Source organism: Tinamus guttatus, unplaced genomic scaffold (genome assembly GCF_059628265.1).
Source record: "Tinamus guttatus ecotype Peru unplaced genomic scaffold, ASM5962826v1 Tinamus_guttatus_pri_ptg000254l, whole genome shotgun sequence".
NCBI classification, from domain to species: domain Eukaryota; kingdom Metazoa; phylum Chordata; class Aves; order Tinamiformes; family Tinamidae; genus Tinamus; species Tinamus guttatus.
The window spans coordinates 1,279,459-1,297,163 of NW_028288788.1; the positions used below are offsets into that span (position 1 = coordinate 1,279,459).

A 17,705-nucleotide genomic window follows, 5' to 3' on the forward strand; every position below is an offset into this window, starting at 1 on the left:
CTCTGCTTGAGTGGGGATCACTGAAGAAGTGCTTGGTGGGAGCGAAGTCGTTGTTGGGGAATCGGTGTCTGTCCCTTGAGGAGCGGTAGTTGTAGGAGAGGTCGAGGTGGGAGATGTGAAAACTCCAGTTGTGCTTCGGGAAGCACTCTTAATGTTTGTGGAGTCCATGGAGGGTGCTGATGTCCCAGCACTTGGACTTGTTGAGCTTAGTGTGCTTTTGCTGGTCGGTAGGGCTGTTGTAGCTGAGGATCCTATGCTGACCTCCTCAGTAGGGGTCAGGGGCTTAGAGGAGGAAGCAGGAGCCAGAGAGGCAGCGGTCGTGGCCGGGGAAGTGTTGGAAATAGGCGTGGAGCTTGTTGTTGCTGTCGTTGTCCCAACAGCTGTGCTTGTGGTCCCCTCAGTGGCCCTGGAAGTTGACTCTGACCTTGTGGATGTTGGTGATGTCTCTGCTTGGGTGGAGGTCATGGGAGCGCTGGTAGGTGGGAGTGAAGTCGTAGTTGGGGAATCAGTGCTTGTCCCTTGACGAGCTGTAGTTGTAGGAGATGATGAGACGGGAGCTGTGGAAGCAGTAGCAGTGCTTTGGGAGGGAGTGCTAATTGTTGTGGACTGCTCTGATGTCCGAGGACTTGGGCTCGTTGAGCTCCCAATAGCATTACTGGTGGCTACTGATGTCACAGCCGACGATCCTGTGCTCATCTTCTCAGGAGCTGTTGTGGGCATAGAGGAAGAACTGGGAGGCAGGGAGGCAGTGCTTGTGGCTTGGGAAGTACCGCTAAGAGCTGTGGACCTTGTTGGTGTGGTTGTCCCAACAGCTGCAGTTGTGGTTCCTTCAGGGGAAATGGAGGAGGGCTCTGTCATTGTGAGTTTTGGTGATGTCTCTGCTTGAGTGGGGATCACTGAAGAAGTGCCTGGTGGGAGCGAAGTCGTTGTTGGGGAATCGGTGTCTGTCCCTTGAGGAGCGGTAATTGTAGGAGAGGTCGAGGTGGGAGATGTGAAAACTCCAGTTGTGCTTTGGGAAGCACTCTTAATGGTTGTGGAGTCCATGGAGGGTGTTGATGTCCCAGCACTTGGACTTGTTGAGCTTAGTGTGCTTTTGCTGGTCGGTAGGGCTGTTGTAGCTGAGGATCCTATGCTCACCTCCTCAGTAGGTGTCAGGGGCTTAGAGGAGGAAGCAGGAGCCAGAGAGGCAGCGGTCGTGGCCAGGGAAGTGTTTGAAACAGGTGTGGAGCTTGTTGTTGCTGTCGTTGTCCCAACAGCTGTGCTTGTGGTCCCCTCAGTGGCCCTGGAAGTTGACTCTGACCTTGTGGATGTTGGTGATGTCTCTGCTTGGGTGGAGGTCATGGGAGCGCTGGTAGGTGGGAGTGAAGTCGTAGTTGGGGAATCAGTGCTTGTCCCTTGACGAGCTGTAGTTGTAGGAGATGATGAGATGGGAACTGTGGAAGCAGTAGCAGTGCTTTGGGAGGGAGTGCTAATTGTTGTGGACTGCTCTGATGTCCGAGGACTTGGGCTCGTTGAGCTCCCAATAGCATTACTGGTGGCTACCGATGTCACAGCCGACGATCCTGTGCTCATCTTCTCAGGAGCTGTTGTGGGCATAGAGGAAGAACTGGGAGGCAGGGAGGCAGTGCTTGTGGCTGGGGAAGTACCGGTAAGAGCTGTGGACCTTGTTGGTGTGGTTGTCCCAACAGCTGCAGTTGTGGTTCCTTCAGGGGAAATGGAGGAGGGCTCTGTCATTGTGAGTTTTGGTGATGTCTCTGCTTCAGTGGGGATCACTGAAGAAGTGCTTGGTGGGAGCAAAGTTGTTGTTGGGGAATTGGTGTCTGTCCCTTGAGGAGCGGTAGTTGTAGGAGAGGTCGATGTGGAAGATGTGAAAACTCCAGTTGTGCTTTGGGAAGCACTCTTAATATTTGTGGAGTCCATGGAGGGTGCTGATGTCCCAGCACTTGGACTTGTTGAGCTTAGTGTGCTTTTGCTGGTCGGTAGGGCTGTTGTAGCTGAGGATCCTATGCTGACCTCCTCAGTAGGGGTCAGGGGCTTAGAGGAGGAAGCAGGAGCCAGAGAGGCAGCGGTCGTGGCCGGGGAAGTGTTGGAAATAGGCGTGGAGCTTGTTGTTGCTGTCGTTGTCCCAACAGCTGTGCTTGTGGTCCCCTCAGTGGCCCTGGAAGTTGACTCTGACCTTGTGGATGTTGGTGATGTCTCTGCTTGGGTGGAGGTCATGGGAGCGCTGGTAGGTGGGAGTGAAGTCGTAGTTGGGGAATCAGTGCTTGTCCCTTGACGAGCTGTAGTTGTAGGAGATGATGAGACGGGAGCTGTGGAAGCAGTAGCAGTGCTTTGGGAGGGAGTGCTAATTGTTGTGGACTGCTCTGATGTCCGAGGACTTGGGCTCGTTGAGCTCCCAATAGCATTACTGGTGGCTACTGATGTCACAGCCGACGATCCTGTGCTCATCTTCTCAGGAGCTGTTGTGGGCATAGAGGAAGAACTGGGAGGCAGGGAGGCAGTGCTTGTGGCTTGGGCAGTACCGCTAAGAGCTGTGGACCTTGTTGGTGTGGTTGTCCCAACAGCTGCAGTTGTGGTTCCTTCAGGGGAAATGGAGGAGGGCTCTGTCATTGTGAGTTTTGGTGATGTCTCTGCTTGAGTGGGGATCACTGAAGAAGTGCCTGGTGGGAGCGAAGTCGTTGTTGGGGAATCGGTGTCTGTCCCTTGAGGAGCGGTAATTGTAGGAGAGGTCGAGGTGGGAGATGTGAAAACTCCAGTTGTGCTTTGGGAAGCACTCTTAATGGTTGTGGAGTCCATGGAGGGTGTTGATGTCCCAGCACTTGGACTTGTTGAGCTTAGTGTGCTTTTGCTGGTCGGTAGGGCTGTTGTAGCTGAGGATCCTATGCTCACCTCCTCAGTAGGTGTCAGGGGCTTAGAGGAGGAAGCAGGAGCCAGAGAGGCAGCGGTCGTGGCCGGGGAAGTGTTGGAAATAGGCGTGGAGCTTGTTGTTGCTGTCGTTGTCCCAACAGCTGTGCTTGTGGTCCCCTCAGTGGCCCTGGAAGTTGACTCTGACCTTGTGGATGTTGGTGATGTCTCTGCTTGGGTGGAGGTCATGGGAGCACTGGTAGGTGGGAGTGAAGTCGTAGTTGGGGAATCAGTGCTTGTCCCTTGACGAGCTGTAGTTGTAGGAGATGATGAGATGGGAGCTGTGGAAGCAGTAGCAGTGCTTTGGGAGGGAGTGCTAATTGTTGTGGACTGCTCTGATGTCCGAGGACTTGGGCTCGTTGAGCTCCCAATAGCATTACTGGTGGCTACCGATGTCACAGCCGACGATCCTGTGCTCATCTTCTCAGGAGCTGTTGTGGGCATAGAGGAAGAACTGGGAGGCAGGGAGGCAGTGCTTGTGGCTGGGGAAGTACCGGTAAGAGCTGTGGACCTTGTTGGTGTGGTTGTCCCAACAGCTGCAGTTGTGGTTCCTTCAGGGGAAATGGAGGAGGGCTCTGTCATTGTGAGTTTTGGTGATGTCTCTGCTTGAGTGGGGATCACTGAAGAAGTGCTTGGTGGGAGCGAAGTTGTTGGGGAATCGGTGTCTGTCCCTTGAGGAGCGGTAGTTGTAGGAGAGGTCGAGGTGGGAGATGTGAAAACTCCAGTTGTGCTTTGGGAAGCACTCTTAATGGTTGTGGAGTCCATGGAGGGTGTTGATGTCCCAGCACTTGGACTTGTTGAGCTTAGTGTGCTTTTGCTGGTCGGTAGGGCTGTTGTAGCTGAGGATCCTATGCTCACCTCCTCAGTAGGGGTCAGGGGCTTAGAGGAGGAAGCAGGAGCCAGAGAGGCAGCGGTCGTGGCCGGGGAAGTGTTGGAAATAGGCGTGGAGCTTGTTGTTGCTGTCGTTGTCCCAACAGCTGTGCTTGTGGTCCCCTCAGTGGCCCTGGAAGTTGACTCTGACCTTGTGGATGTTGGTGATGTCTCTGCTTGGGTGGAGGTCATGGGAGCGCTGGTAGGTGGGAGTGAAGTCGTAGTTGGGGAATCAGTGCTCGTCCCTTGACGAGCTGTAGTTGTAGGAGATGAATAGATGGGAGCTGTGGAAGCAGTAGCAGTGCTTTGGGAGGGAGTGCTAATTGTTGTGGATTGCTCTGATGTCTGAGGACTTGGGCTCGTTGAGCTCCCAATAGCATTACTGGTGGCTACCGATGTCACAGCCGACGATCCTGTGCTCATCTTCTCAGGAGCTGTTGTGGGCATAGAGGAAGAACTGGGAGGCAGGGAGGCAGTGCTTGTGGCTGGGGAAGTACTGGTAAGAGCTGTGGACCTTGTTGGTGTGGTTGTCCCAACAGCTGCAGTTGTGGTTCCTTCAGGGGAAATGGAGGAGGGCTCTGCCATTGTGAGTTTTGGTGATGTCTCTGCTTGAGTGGGGATCACTGAAGAAGTGCTTGGTGGGAGCGAAGTCGTTGTTGGGGAATCGGTGTCTGTCCCTTGAGGAGCGGTAGTTGTAGGAGAGGTCGATGTGGGAGATGTGAAAACTCCAGTTGTGCTTTGGGAAGCACTCTTAATGGTTGTGGAGTCCATGGAGGGTGCTGATGTCCCAGCACTTGGACTTGTTGAGCTTAGTGTGCTTTTGCTGGTCGGTAGGGCTGTTGTAGCTGAGGATCCTATGCTGACCTCCTCAGTAGGGGTCAGGGGCTTAGAGGAGGAAGCAGGAGCCAGAGAGGCAGCGGTCGTGGCCGGGGAAGTGTTGGAAATAGGCGTGGAGCTTGTTGTTGCTGTCGTTGTCCCAACAGCTGTGCTTGTGGTCCCCTCAGTGGCCCTGGAAGTTGACTCTGACCTTGTGGATGTTGGTGATGTCTCTGCTTGGGTGGAGGTCATGGGAGCGCTGGTAGGTGGGAGTGAAGTCGTAGTTGGGGAATCAGTGCTTGTCCCTTGACGAGCTGTAGTTGTAGGAGACGATGAGACGGGAGCTGTGGAAGCAGTAGCAGTGCTTTGGGAGGGAGTGCTAATTGTTGTGGACTGCTCTGATGTCCAAGGACTTGGGCTCGTTGAGCTCCCAATAGCATTACTGGTGGCTACCGATGTCACAGCCGACGATCCTGTGCTCATCTTCTCAGGAGCTGTTGTGGGCATAGAGGAAGAACTGGGAGGCAGGGAGGCAGTGCTTGTGGCTGGGGATGTACCGCTAAGAGCTGTGGACCTTGTTGGTGTGGTTGTCCCAACAGCTGCAGTTGTGGTTCCTTCAGGGGAAATGGAGGAGGGCTCTGTCATTGTGAGTTTTGGTGATGTCTCTGCTTGAGTGGGGATCACTGAAGAAGTGCTTGGTGGGAGCGAAGTCGTTGTTGGGGAATCGGTGTCTGTCCCTTGAGGAGCGGTAGTTGTAGGAGAGGTCGAGGTGGGAGATGTGAAAACTCCAGTTGTGCTTTGGGAAGCACTCTTAATGGTTGTGGAGTCCATGGAGGGTGTTGATGTCCCAGCACTTGGACTTGTTGAGCTTAGTGTGCTTTTGCTGGTCGGTAGGGCTGTTGTAGCTGAGGATCCTATGCTCACCTCCTCAGTAGGTGTCAGGGGCTTAGAGGAGGAAGCAGGAGCCAGAGAGGCAGCGGTCGTGGCCGGGGAAGTGTTGGAAATAGGCGTGGAGCTTGTTGTTGCTGTCGTTGTCCCAACAGCTGTGCTTGTGGTCCCCTCAGTGGCCCTGGAAGTTGACTCTGACCTTGTGGATGTTGGTGATGTCTCTGCTTGGGTGGAGGTCATGGGAGCGCTGGTAGGTGGGAGTGAAGTCGTAGTTGGGGAATCAGTGCTTGTCCCTTGACGAGCTGTAGTTGTAGGAGATGATGAGATGGGAACTGTGGAAGCAGTAGCAGTGCTTTGGGAGGGAGTGCTAATTGTTGTGGATTGCTCTGATGTCTGAGGACTTGGGCTCGTTGAGCTCCCAATAGGATTACTGGTGGCTACCGATGTCACAGCCGACGATCCTGTGCTCATCTTCTCAGGAGCTGTTGTGGGCATAGAGGAAGAACTGGGAGGCAGGGAGGCAGTGCTTGTGGCTGGGGAAGTACTGGTAAGAGCTGTGGACCTTGTTGGTGTGGTTGTCCCAACAGCTGCAGTTGTGGTTCCTTCAGGGGAAATGGAGGAGGGCTCTGCCATTGTGAGTTTTGGTGATGTCTCTGCTTGAGTGGGGATCACTGAAGAAGTGCTTGGTGGGAGCGAAGTCGTTGTTGGGGAATCGGTGTCTGTCCCTTGAGGAGCGGTAGTTGTAGGAGAGGTCGAGGTGGGAGATGTGAAAACTCCAGTTGTGCTTCGGGAAGCACTCTTAATGTTTGTGGAGTCCATGGAGGGTGCTGATGTCCCAGCACTTGGACTTGTTGAGCTTAGTGTGCTTTTGCTGGTCGGTAGGGCTGTTGTAGCTGAGGATCCTATGCTGACCTCCTCAGTAGGGGTCAGGGGCTTAGAGGAGGAAGCAGGAGCCAGAGAGGCAGCGGTCGTGGCCGGGGAAGTGTTGGAAATAGGCGTGGAGCTTGTTGTTGCTGTCGTTGTCCCAACAGCTGTGCTTGTGGTCCCCTCAGTGGCCCTGGAAGTTGACTCTGACCTTGTGGATGTTGGTGATGTCTCTGCTTGGGTGGAGGTCATGGGAGCGCTGGTAGGTGGGAGTGAAGTCGTAGTTGGGGAATCAGTGCTTGTCCCTTGACGAGCTGTAGTTGTAGGAGATGATGAGACGGGAGCTGTGGAAGCAGTAGCAGTGCTTTGGGAGGGAGTGCTAATTGTTGTGGACTGCTCTGATGTCCGAGGACTTGGGCTCGTTGAGCTCCCAATAGCATTACTGGTGGCTACCGATGTCACAGCCGACGATCCTGTGCTCATCTTCTCAGGAGCTGTTGTGGGCATAGAGGAAGAACTGGGAGGCAGGGAGGCAGTGCTTGTCCCTGGGGAAGTACCGGTAAGAGCTGTGGACCTTGTTGGTGTGGTTGTCCCAACAGCTGCAGTTGTGGTTCCTTCAGGGGAAATGGAGGAGGGCTCTGTCATTGTGAGTTTTGGTGATGTCTCTGCTTGAGTGGGGATCACTGAAGAAGTGCTTGGTGGGAGCGAAGTCGTTGTTGGGGAATCGGTGTCTGTCCCTTGAGGAGCGGTAATTGTAGGAGAGGTCGAGGTGGGAGATGTGAAAACTCCAGTTGTGCTTTGGGAAGCACTCTTAATGGTTGTGGAGTCCATGGAGGGTGTTGATGTCCCAGCACTTGGACTTGTTGAGCTTAGTGTGCTTTTGCTGGTCGGTAGGGCTGTTGTAGCTGAGGATCCTATGCTGACCTCCTCAGTAGGGGTCAGGGGCTTAGAGGAGGAAGCAGGAGCCAGAGAGGCAGCGGTCGTGGCCGGGGAAGTGTTGGAAATAGGCGTGGAGCTTGTTGTTGCTGTCGTTGTCCCAACAGCTGTGCTTGTGGTCCCCTCAGTGGCCCTGGAAGTTGACTCTGACCTTGTGGATGTTGGTGATGTCTCTGCTTGGGTGGAGGTCATGGGAGCGCTGGTAGGTGGGAGTGAAGTCGTAGTTGGGGAATCAGTGCTCGTCCCTTGACGAGCTGTAGTTGTAGGAGATGATGAGATGGGAGCTGTGGAAGCAGTAGCAGTGCTTTGGGAGGGAGTGCTAATTGTTGTGGACTGCTCTGATGTCCGAGGACTTGGGCTCGTTGAGCTCCCAATAGCATTACTGGTGGCTACCGATGTCACAGCCGACGATCCTGTGCTCATCTTCTCAGGAGCTGTTGTGGGCATAGAGGAAGAACTGGGAGGCAGGGAGGCAGTGCTTGTGGCTGGGGAAGTACCGCTAAGAGCTGTGGACCTTGTTGGTGTGGTTGTCCCAACAGCTGCAGTTGTGGTTCCTTCAGGGGAAATGGAGGAGGGCTCTGTCATTGTGAGTTTTGGTGATGTCTCTGCTTGAGTGGGGATCACTGAAGAAGTGCTTGGTGGGAGCGAAGTTGTTGGGGAATCGGTGTCTGTCCCTTGAGGAGCGGTAGTTGTAGGAGAGGTCGAGGTGGGAGATGTGAAAACTCCAGTTGTGCTTCGGGAAGCACTCTTAATGGTTGTGGAGTCCATGGAGGGTGTTGATGTCCCAGCACTTGGACTTGTTGAGCTTAGTGTGCTTTTGCTGGTCGGTAGGGCTGTTGTAGCTGAGGATCCTATGCTCACCTCCTCAGTAGGTGTCAGGGGCTTAGAGGAGGAAGCAGGAGCCAGAGAGGCAGCGGTCGTGGCCGGGGAAGTGTTGGAAATAGGCGTGGAGCTTGTTGTTGCTGTCGTTGTCCCAACAGCTGTGCTTGTGGTCCCCTCAGTGGCCCTGGAAGTTGACTCTGACCTTGTGGATGTTGGTGATGTCTCTGCTTGGGTGGAGGTCATGGGAGCGCTGGTAGGTGGGAGTGAAGTCGTAGTTGGGGAATCAGTGCTCGTCCCTTGACGAGCTGTAGTTGTAGGAGATGATGAGATGGGAGCTGTGGAAGCAGTAGCAGTGCTTTGGGAGGGAGTGCTAATTGTTGTGGACTGCTCTGATGTCCGAGGACTTGGGCTCGTTGAGCTCCCAATAGCATTACTGGTGGCTACCGATGTCACAGCCGACGATCCTGTGCTCATCTTCTCAGGAGCTGTTGTGGGCATAGAGGAAGAACTGGGAGGCAGGGAGGCAGTGCTTGTGGCTGGGGAAGTACCGGTAAGAGCTGTGGACCTTGTTGGTGTGGTTGTCCCAACAGCTGCAGTTGTGGTTCCTTCAGGGGAAATGGAGGAGGGCTCTGTCATTGTGAGTTTTGGTGATGTCTCTGCTTGAGTGGGGATCACTGAAGAAGTGCTTGGTGGGAGCGAAGTTGTTGGGGAATCGGTGTCTGTCCCTTGAGGAGCGGTAGTTGTAGGAGAGGTCGAGGTGGGAGATGTGAAAACTCCAGTTGTGCTTTGGGAAGCACTCTTAATGGTTGTGGAGTCCATGGAGGGTGTTGATGTCCCAGCACTTGGACTTGTTGAGCTTAGTGTGCTTTTGCTGGTCGGTAGGGCTGTTGTAGCTGAGGATCCTATGCTCACCTCCTCAGTAGGTGTCAGGGGCTTAGAGGAGGAAGCAGGAGCCAGAGAGGCAGCGGTCGTGGCCGGGGAAGTGTTGGAAACAGGTGTGGAGCTTGTTGTTGCTGTCGTTGTCCCAACAGCTGTGCTTGTGGTCCCCTCAGTGGCCCTGGAAGTTGACTCTGACCTTGTGGATGTTGTTGATGTCTCTGCTTGGGTGGAGGTCATGGGAGCGCTGGTAGGTGGGAGTGAAGTCGTAGTTGGGGAATCAGTGCTCGTCCCTTGACGAGCTGTAGTTGTAGGAGATGATGAGATGGGAGCTGTGGAAGCAGTAGCAGTGCTTTGGGAGGGAGTGCTAATTGTTGTGGACTGCTCTGATGTCCGAGGACTTGGGCTCGTTGAGCTCCCAATAGCATTACTGGTGGCTACCGATGTCACAGCCGACGATCCTGTGCTCATCTTCTCAGGAGCTGTTGTGGGCATAGAGGAAGAACTGGGAGGCAGGGAGGCAGTGCTTGTGGCTGGGGAAGTACCGGTAAGAGCTGTGGACCTTGTTGGTGTGGTTGTCCCAACAGCTGCAGTTGTGGTTCCTTCAGGGGAAATGGAGGAGGGCTCTGTCATTGTGAGTTTTGGTGATGTCTCTGCTTGAGTGGGGATCACTGAAGAAGTGCTTGGTGGGAGCGAAGTTGTTGGGGAATCGGTGTCTGTCCCTTGAGGAGCGGTAGTTGTAGGAGAGGTCGAGGTGGGAGATGTGAAAACTCCAGTTGTGCTTTGGGAAGCACTCTTAATGGTTGTGGAGTCCATGGAGGGTGTTGATGTCCCAGCACTTGGACTTGTTGAGCTTAGTGTGCTTTTGCTGGTCGGTAGGGCTGTTGTAGCTGAGGATCCTATGCTCACCTCCTCAGTAGGTGTCAGGGGCTTAGAGGAGGAAGCAGGAGCCAGAGAGGCAGCGGTCGTGGCCGGGGAAGTGTTGGAAATAGGTGTGGAGCTTGTTGTTGCTGTCGTTGTCCCAACAGCTGTGCTTGTGGTCCCCTCAGTGGCCCTGGAAGTTGACTCTGACCTTGTGGATGTTGTTGATGTCTCTGCTTGGGTGGAGGTCATGGGAGCGCTGGTAGGTGGGAGTGAAGTCGTAGTTGGGGAATCAGTGCTCGTCCCTTGACGAGCTGTAGTTGTAGGAGATGATGAGATGGGAGCTGTGGAAGCAGTAGCAGTTCTTTGGGAGGGAGTGCTAATTGTTGTGGACTGCTCTGATGTCCGAGGACTTGGGCTCGTTGAGCTCCCAATAGCATTACTGGTGGCTACCGATGTCACAGCCGACGATCCTGTGCTCATCTTCTCAGGAGCTGTTGTGGGCATAGAGGAAGAACTGGGAGGCAGGGAGGCAGTGCTTGTGGCTGGGGAAGTACCGGTAAGAGCTGTGGACCTTGTTGGTGTGGTTGTCCCAACAGCTGCAGTTGTGGTTCCTTCAGGGGAAATGGAGGAGGGCTCTGTCATTGTGAGTTTTGGTGATGTCTCTGCTTGAGTGGGGATCACTGAAGAAGTGCTTGGTGGGAGCGAAGTCGTTGTTGGGGAATCGGTGTCTGTCCCTTGAGGAGCGGTAGTTGTAGGAGAGGTCGATGTGGGAGATGTGAAAACTCCAGTTGTGCTTTGGGAAGCACTCTTAATGGTTGTGGAGTCCATGGAGGGTGTTGATGTCCCAGCACTTGGACTTGTTGAGCTTAGTGTGCTTTTGCTGGTCGGTAGGGCTGTTGTAGCTGAGGATCCTATGCTCACCTCCTCAGTAGGTGTCAGGGGCTTAGAGGAGGAAGCAGGAGCCAGAGAGGCAGCGGTCGTGGCCGGGGAAGTGTTGGAAATAGGTGTGGAGCTTGTTGTTGCTGTCGTTGTCCCAACAGCTGTGCTTGTGGTCCCCTCAGTGGCCCTGGAAGTTGACTCTGACCTTGTGGATGTTGTTGATGTCTCTGCTTGGGTGGAGGTCATGGGAGCGCTGGTAGGTGGGAGTGAAGTCGTAGTTGGGGAATCAGTGCTCGTCCCTTGACGAGCTGTAGTTGTAGGAGATGATGAGATGGGAGCTGTGGAAGCAGTAGCAGTGCTTTGGGAGGGAGTGCTAATTGTTGTGGACTGCTCTGATGTCCGAGGACTTGGGCTCGTTGAGCTCCCAATAGCATTACTGGTGGCTACCGATGTCACAGCCGACGATCCTGTGCTCATCTTCTCAGGAGCTGTTGTGGGCATAGAGGAAGAACTGGGAGGCAGGGAGGCAGTGCTTGTGGCTGGGGAAGTACCGGTAAGAGCTGTGGACCTTGTTGGTGTGGTTGTCCCAACAGCTGCAGTTGTGGTTCCTTCAGGGGAAATGGAGGAGGGCTCTGTCATTGTGAGTTTTGGTGATGTCTCTGCTTGAGTGGGGATCACTGAAGAAGTGCTTGGTGGGAGCGAAGTTGTTGGGGAATCGGTGTCTGTCCCTTGAGGAGCGGTAGTTGTAGGAGAGGTCGAGGTGGAAGATGTGAAAACTCCAGTTGTGCTTTGGGAAGCACTCTTAATGGTTGTGGAGTCCATGGAGGGTGTTGATGTCCCAGCACTTGGACTTGTTGAGCTTAGTGTGCTTTTGCTGGTCGGTAGGGCTGTTGTAGCTGAGGATCCTATGCTCACCTCCTCAGTAGGTGTCAGGGGCTTAGAGGAGGAAGCAGGAGCCAGAGAGGCAGCGGTCGTGGCCGGGGAAGTGTTGGAAATAGGTGTGGAGCTTGTTGTTGCTGTCGTTGTCCCAACAGCTGTGCTTGTGGTCCCCTCAGTGGCCCTGGAAGTTGACTCTGACCTTGTGGATGTTGTTGATGTCTCTGCTTGGGTGGAGGTCATGGGAGCGCTGGTAGGTGGGAGTGAAGTCGTAGTTGGGGAATCAGTGCTCGTCCCTTGACGAGCTGTAGTTGTAGGAGATGATGAGATGGGAGCTGTGGAAGCAGTAGCAGTGCTTTGGGAGGGAGTGCTAATTGTTGTGGACTGCTCTGATGTCCGAGGACTTGGGCTCGTTGAGCTCCCAATAGCATTACTGGTGGCTACCGATGTCACAGCCGACGATCCTGTGCTCATCTTCTCAGGAGCTGTTGTGGGCATAGAGGAAGAACTGGGAGGCAGGGAGGCAGTGCTTGTGGCTGGGGAAGTACCGGTAAGAGCTGTGGACCTTGTTGGTGTGGTTGTCCCAACAGCTGCAGTTGTGGTTCCTTCAGGGGAAATGGAGGAGGGCTCTGTCATTGTGAGTTTTGGTGATGTCTCTGCTTGAGTGGGGATCACTGAAGAAGTGCTTGGTGGGAGCGAAGTCGTTGTTGGGGAATCGGTGTCTGTCCCTTGAGGAGCGGTAGTTGTAGGAGAGGTCGAGGTGGGAGATGTGAAAACTCCAGTTGTGCTTTGGGAAGCACTCTTAATGGTTGTGGAGTCCATGGAGGGTGTTGATGTCCCAGCACTTGGACTTGTTGAGCTTAGTGTGCTTTTGCTGGTCGGTAGGGCTGTTGTAGCTGAGGATCCTATGCTCACCTCCTCAGTAGGTGTCAGGGGCTTAGAGGAGGAAGCAGGAGCCAGAGAGGCAGCGGTCGTGGCCGGGGAAGTGTTGGAAACAGGTGTGGAGCTTGTTGTTGCTGTCGTTGTCCCAACAGCTGTGCTTGTGGTCCCCTCAGTGGCCCTGGAAGTTGACTCTGACCTTTTGGATGTTGTTGATGTCTCTGCTTTGGTGGAGGTCAAGGGAGCGCTGGTAGGTGGGAGTGAAGTCGTAGTTGGGGAATCAGTGCTCGTCCCTTGACGAGCTGTAGTTGTAGGAGATGATGAGATGGGAGCTGTGGAAGCAGTAGCAGTGCTTTGGGAGGGAGTGCTAATTGTTGTGGACTGCTCTGATGTCTGAGGACTTGGGCTCGTTGAGCTCCCAATAGCATTACTGGTGGCTACCGATGTCACAGCCGACGATCCTGTGCTCATCTTCTCAGGAGCTGTTGTGGGCATAGAGGAAGAACTGGGAGGCAGGGAGGCAGTGCTTGTGGCTGGGGAAGTACCGGTAAGAGCTGTGGACCTTGTTGGTGTGGTTGTCCCAACAGCTGCAGTTGTGGTTCCTTCAGGGGAAATGGAGGAGGGCTCTGTCATTGTGAGTTTTGGTGATGTCTCTGCTTGAGTGGGGATCACTGAAGAAGTGCTTGGTGGGAGCAAAGTTGTTGGGGAATCGGTGTCTGTCCCTTGAGGAGCGGTAGTTGTAGGAGAGGTCGAGGTGGGAGATGTGAAAACTCCAGTTGTGCTTTGGGAAGCACTCTTAATGGTTGTGGAGTCCATGGAGGGTGTTGATGTCCCAGCACTTGGACTTGTTGAGCTTAGTGTGCTTTTGCTGGTCGGTAGGGCTGTTGTAGCTGAGGATCCTATGCTCACCTCCTCAGTAGGTGTCAGGGGCTTAGAGGAGGAAGCAGGAGCCAGAGAGGCAGCGGTCGTGGCCGGGGAAGTGTTGGAAATAGGTGTGGAGCTTGTTGTTGCTGTCGTTGTCCCAACAGCTGTGCTTGTGGTCCCCTCAGTGGCCCTGGAAGTTGACTCTGACCTTGTGGATGTTGTTGATGTCTCTGCTTGGGTGGAGGTCATGGGAGCGCTGGTAGGTGGGAGTGAAGTCGTAGTTGGGGAATCAGTGCTCGTCCCTTGACGAGCTGTAGTTGTAGGAGATGATGAGATGGGAGCTGTGGAAGCAGTAGCAGTGCTTTGGGAGGGAGTGCTAATTGTTGTGGACTGCTCTGATGTCCGAGGACTTGGGCTCGTTGAGCTCCCAATAGCATTACTGGTGGCTACCGATGTCACAGCCGACGATCCTGTGCTCATCTTCTCAGGAGCTGTTGTGGGCATAGAGGAAGAACTGGGAGGCAGGGAGGCAGTGCTTGTGGCTGGGGAAGTACCGGTAAGAGCTGTGGACCTTGTTGGTGTGGTTGTCCCAACAGCTGCAGTTGTGGTTCCTTCAGGGGAAATGGAGGAGGGCTCTGTCATTGTGAGTTTTGGTGATGTCTCTGCTTGAGTGGGGATCACTGAAGAAGTGCTTGGTGGGAGCGAAGTCGTTGTTGGGGAATCGGTGTCTGTCCCTTGAGGAGCGGTAGTTGTAGGAGAGGTCGATGTGGGAGATGTGAAAACTCCAGTTGTGCTTCGGGAAGCACTCTTAATGGTTGTGGAGTCCATGGAGGGTGTTGATGTCCCAGCACTTGGACTTGTTGAGCTTAGTGTGCTTTTGCTGGTCGGTAGGGCTGTTGTAGCTGAGGATCCTATGCTCACCTCCTCAGTAGGTGTCAGGGGCTTAGAGGAGGAAGCAGGAGCCAGAGAGGCAGCGGTCGTGGCCGGGGAAGTGTTGGAAACAGGTGTGGAGCTTGTTGTTGCTGTCGTTGTCCCAACAGCTGTGCTTGTGGTCCCCTCAGTGGCCCTGGAAGTTGACTCTGACCTTGTGGATGTTGTTGATGTCTCTGCTTGGGTGGAGGTCAAGGGAGCGCTGGTAGGTGGGAGTGAAGTCGTAGTTGGGGAATCAGTGCTCGTCCCTTGACGAGCTGTAGTTGTAGGAGATGATGAGATGGGATCTGTGGAAGCAGTAGCAGTGCTTTGGGAGGGAGTGCTAATTGTTGTGGACTGCTCTGATGTCTGAGGACTTGGGCTCGTTGAGCTCCCAATAGCATTACTGGTGGCTACCGATGTCACAGCCGACGATCCTGTGCTCATCTTCTCAGGAGCTGTTGTGGGCATAGAGGAAGAACTGGGAGGCAGGGAGGCAGTGCTTGTGGCTGGGGAAGTACCGGTAAGAGCTGTGGACCTTGTTGGTGTGGTTGTCCCAACAGCTGCAGTTGTGGTTCCTTCAGGGGAAATGGAGGAGGGCTCTGTCATTGTGAGTTTTGGTGATGTCTCTGCTTGAGTGGGGATCACTGAAGAAGTGCTTGGTGGGAGCAAAGTTGTTGGGGAATCGGTGTCTGTCCCTTGAGGAGCGGTAGTTGTAGGAGAGGTCGAGGTGGGAGATGTGAAAACTCCAGTTGTGCTTTGGGAAGCACTCTTAATGGTTGTGGAGTCCATGGAGGGTGTTGATGTCCCAGCACTTGGACTTGTTGAGCTTAGTGTGCTTTTGCTGGTCGGTAGGGCTGTTGTAGCTGAGGATCCTATGCTCACCTCCTCAGTAGGTGTCAGGGGCTTAGAGGAGGAAGCAGGAGCCAGAGAGGCAGCGGTCGTGGCCGGGGAAGTGTTGGAAATAGGTGTGGAGCTTGTTGTTGCTGTCGTTGTCCCAACAGCTGTGCTTGTGGTCCCCTCAGTGGCCCTGGAAGTTGACTCTGACCTTGTGGATGTTGTTGATGTCTCTGCTTGGGTGGAGGTCATGGGAGCGCTGGTAGGTGGGAGTGAAGTCGTAGTTGGGGAATCAGTGCTCGTCCCTTGACGAGCTGTAGTTGTAGGAGATGATGAGATGGGAGCTGTGGAAGCAGTAGCAGTGCTTTGGGAGGGAGTGCTAATTGTTGTGGACTGCTCTGATGTCCGAGGACTTGGGCTCGTTGAGCTCCCAATAGCATTACTGGTGGCTACCGATGTCACAGCCGACGATCCTGTGCTCATCTTCTCAGGAGCTGTTGTGGGCATAGAGGAAGAACTGGGAGGCAGGGAGGCAGTGCTTGTGGCTGGGGAAGTACCGGTAAGAGCTGTGGACCTTGTTGGTGTGGTTGTCCCAACAGCTGCAGTTGTGGTTCCTTCAGGGGAAATGGAGGAGGGCTCTGTCATTGTGAGTTTTGGTGATGTCTCTGCTTGAGTGGGGATCACTGAAGAAGTGCTTGGTGGGAGCGAAGTCGTTGTTGGGGAATCGGTGTCTGTCCCTTGAGGAGCGGTAGTTGTAGGAGAGGTCGAGGTGGGAGATGTGAAAACTCCAGTTGTGCTTTGGGAAGCACTCTTAATGGTTGTGGAGTCCATGGAGGGTGTTGATGTCCCAGCACTTGGACTTGTTGAGCTTAGTGTGCTTTTGCTGGTCGGTAGGGCTGTTGTAGCTGAGGATCCTATGCTCACCTCCTCAGTAGGTGTCAGGGGCTTAGAGGAGGAAGCAGGAGCCAGAGAGGCAGCGGTCGTGGCCGGGGAAGTGTTGGAAATAGGTGTGGAGCTTGTTGTTGCTGTCGTTGTCCCAACAGCTGTGCTTGTGGTCCCCTCAGTGGCCCTGGAAGTTGACTCTGACCTTGTGGATGTTGTTGATGTCTCTGCTTGGGTGGAGGTCATGGGAGCGCTGGTAGGTGGGAGTGAAGTCGTAGTTGGGGAATCAGTGCTCGTCCCTTGACGAGCTGTAGTTGTAGGAGATGATGAGATGGGAGCTGTGGAAGCAGTAGCAGTGCTTTGGGAGGGAGTGCTAATTGTTGTGGACTGCTCTGATGTCCGAGGACTTGGGCTCGTTGAGCTCCCAATAGCATTACTGGTGGCTACCGATGTCACAGCCGACGATCCTGTGCTCATCTTCTCAGGAGCTGTTGTGGGCATAGAGGAAGAACTGGGAGGCAGGGAGGCAGTGCTTGTGGCTGGGGAAGTACCGGTAAGAGCTGTGGACCTTGTTGGTGTGGTTGTCCCAACAGCTGCAGTTGTGGTTCCTTCAGGGGAAATGGAGGAGGGCTCTGTCATTGTGAGTTTTGGTGATGTCTCTGCTTGAGTGGGGATCACTGAAGAAGTGCTTGGTGGGAGCGAAGTCGTTGTTGGGGAATCGGTGTCTGTCCCTTGAGGAGCGGTAGTTGTAGGAGAGGTCGATGTGGGAGATGTGAAAACTCCAGTTGTGCTTCGGGAAGCACTCTTAATGGTTGTGGAGTCCATGGAGGGTGTTGATGTCCCAGCACTTGGACTTGTTGAGCTTAGTGTGCTTTTGCTGGTCGGTAGGGCTGTTGTAGCTGAGGATCCTATGCTCACCTCCTCAGTAGGTGTCAGGGGCTTAGAGGAGGAAGCAGGAGCCAGAGAGGCAGCGGTCGTGGCCGGGGAAGTGTTGGAAACAGGTGTGGAGCTTGTTGTTGCTGTCGTTGTCCCAACAGCTGTGCTTGTGGTCCCCTCAGTGGCCCTGGAAGTTGACTCTGACCTTGTGGATGTTGTTGATGTCTCTGCTTGGGTGGAGGTCAAGGGAGCGCTGGTAGGTGGGAGTGAAGTCGTAGTTGGGGAATCAGTGCTCGTCCCTTGACGAGCTGTAGTTGTAGGAGATGATGAGATGGGAGCTGTGGAAGCAGTAGCAGTGCTTTGGGAGGAAGTGCTAATTGTTGTGGACTGCTCTGATGTCTGAGGACTTGGGCTCATTGAGCTCCCAATAGCATTACTGGTGGCTACCGATGTCACAGCCGACGATCCTGTGCTCATCTTCTCAGGAGCTGTTGTGGGCATAGAGGAAGAACTGGGAGGCAGGGAGGCAGTGCTTGTGGCTGGGGAAGTACCGGTAAGAGCTGTGGACCTTGTTGGTGTGGTTGTCCCAACAGCTGCAGTTGTGGTTCCTTCAGGGGAAATGGAGGAGGGCTCTGTCATTGTGAGTTTTGGTGATGTCTCTGCTTGAGTGGGGATCACTGAAGAAGTGCTTGGTGGGAGCGAAGTTGTTGGGGAATCGGTGTCTGTCCCTTGAGGAGCGGTAGTTGTAGGAGAGGTCGAGGTGGGAGATGTGAAAACTCCAGTTGTGCTTTGGGAAGCACTCTTAATGGTTGTGGAGTCCATGGAGGGTGTTGATGTCCCAGCACTTGGACTTGTTGAGCTTA

At 54.3% G+C, this 17,705-nt stretch overlaps 1 protein-coding gene across 1 annotated transcript in view; it reads right to left on the bottom strand.

The window, feature by feature from the left end:
- MUC16 (mucin 16, cell surface associated) overlaps window positions 1-17,705 on the bottom strand; it is a 65,870-nt gene that overhangs the window by 39,638 nt on the left and 8,527 nt on the right. Inside the window, exons 3-6 of the mRNA XM_088526823.1 lie at window positions 14,625-14,728; window positions 13,384-13,880; window positions 2,752-2,910; window positions 1,899-2,034 (exon numbers count right to left, since the gene is read on the bottom strand). Coding sequence (XP_088382949.1) covers window positions 1,899-2,034; window positions 2,752-2,910; window positions 13,384-13,880; window positions 14,625-14,728 — 896 coding nt within the window. The remainder of the gene's footprint in view (window positions 1-1,898; window positions 2,035-2,751; window positions 2,911-13,383; window positions 13,881-14,624; window positions 14,729-17,705) is intronic.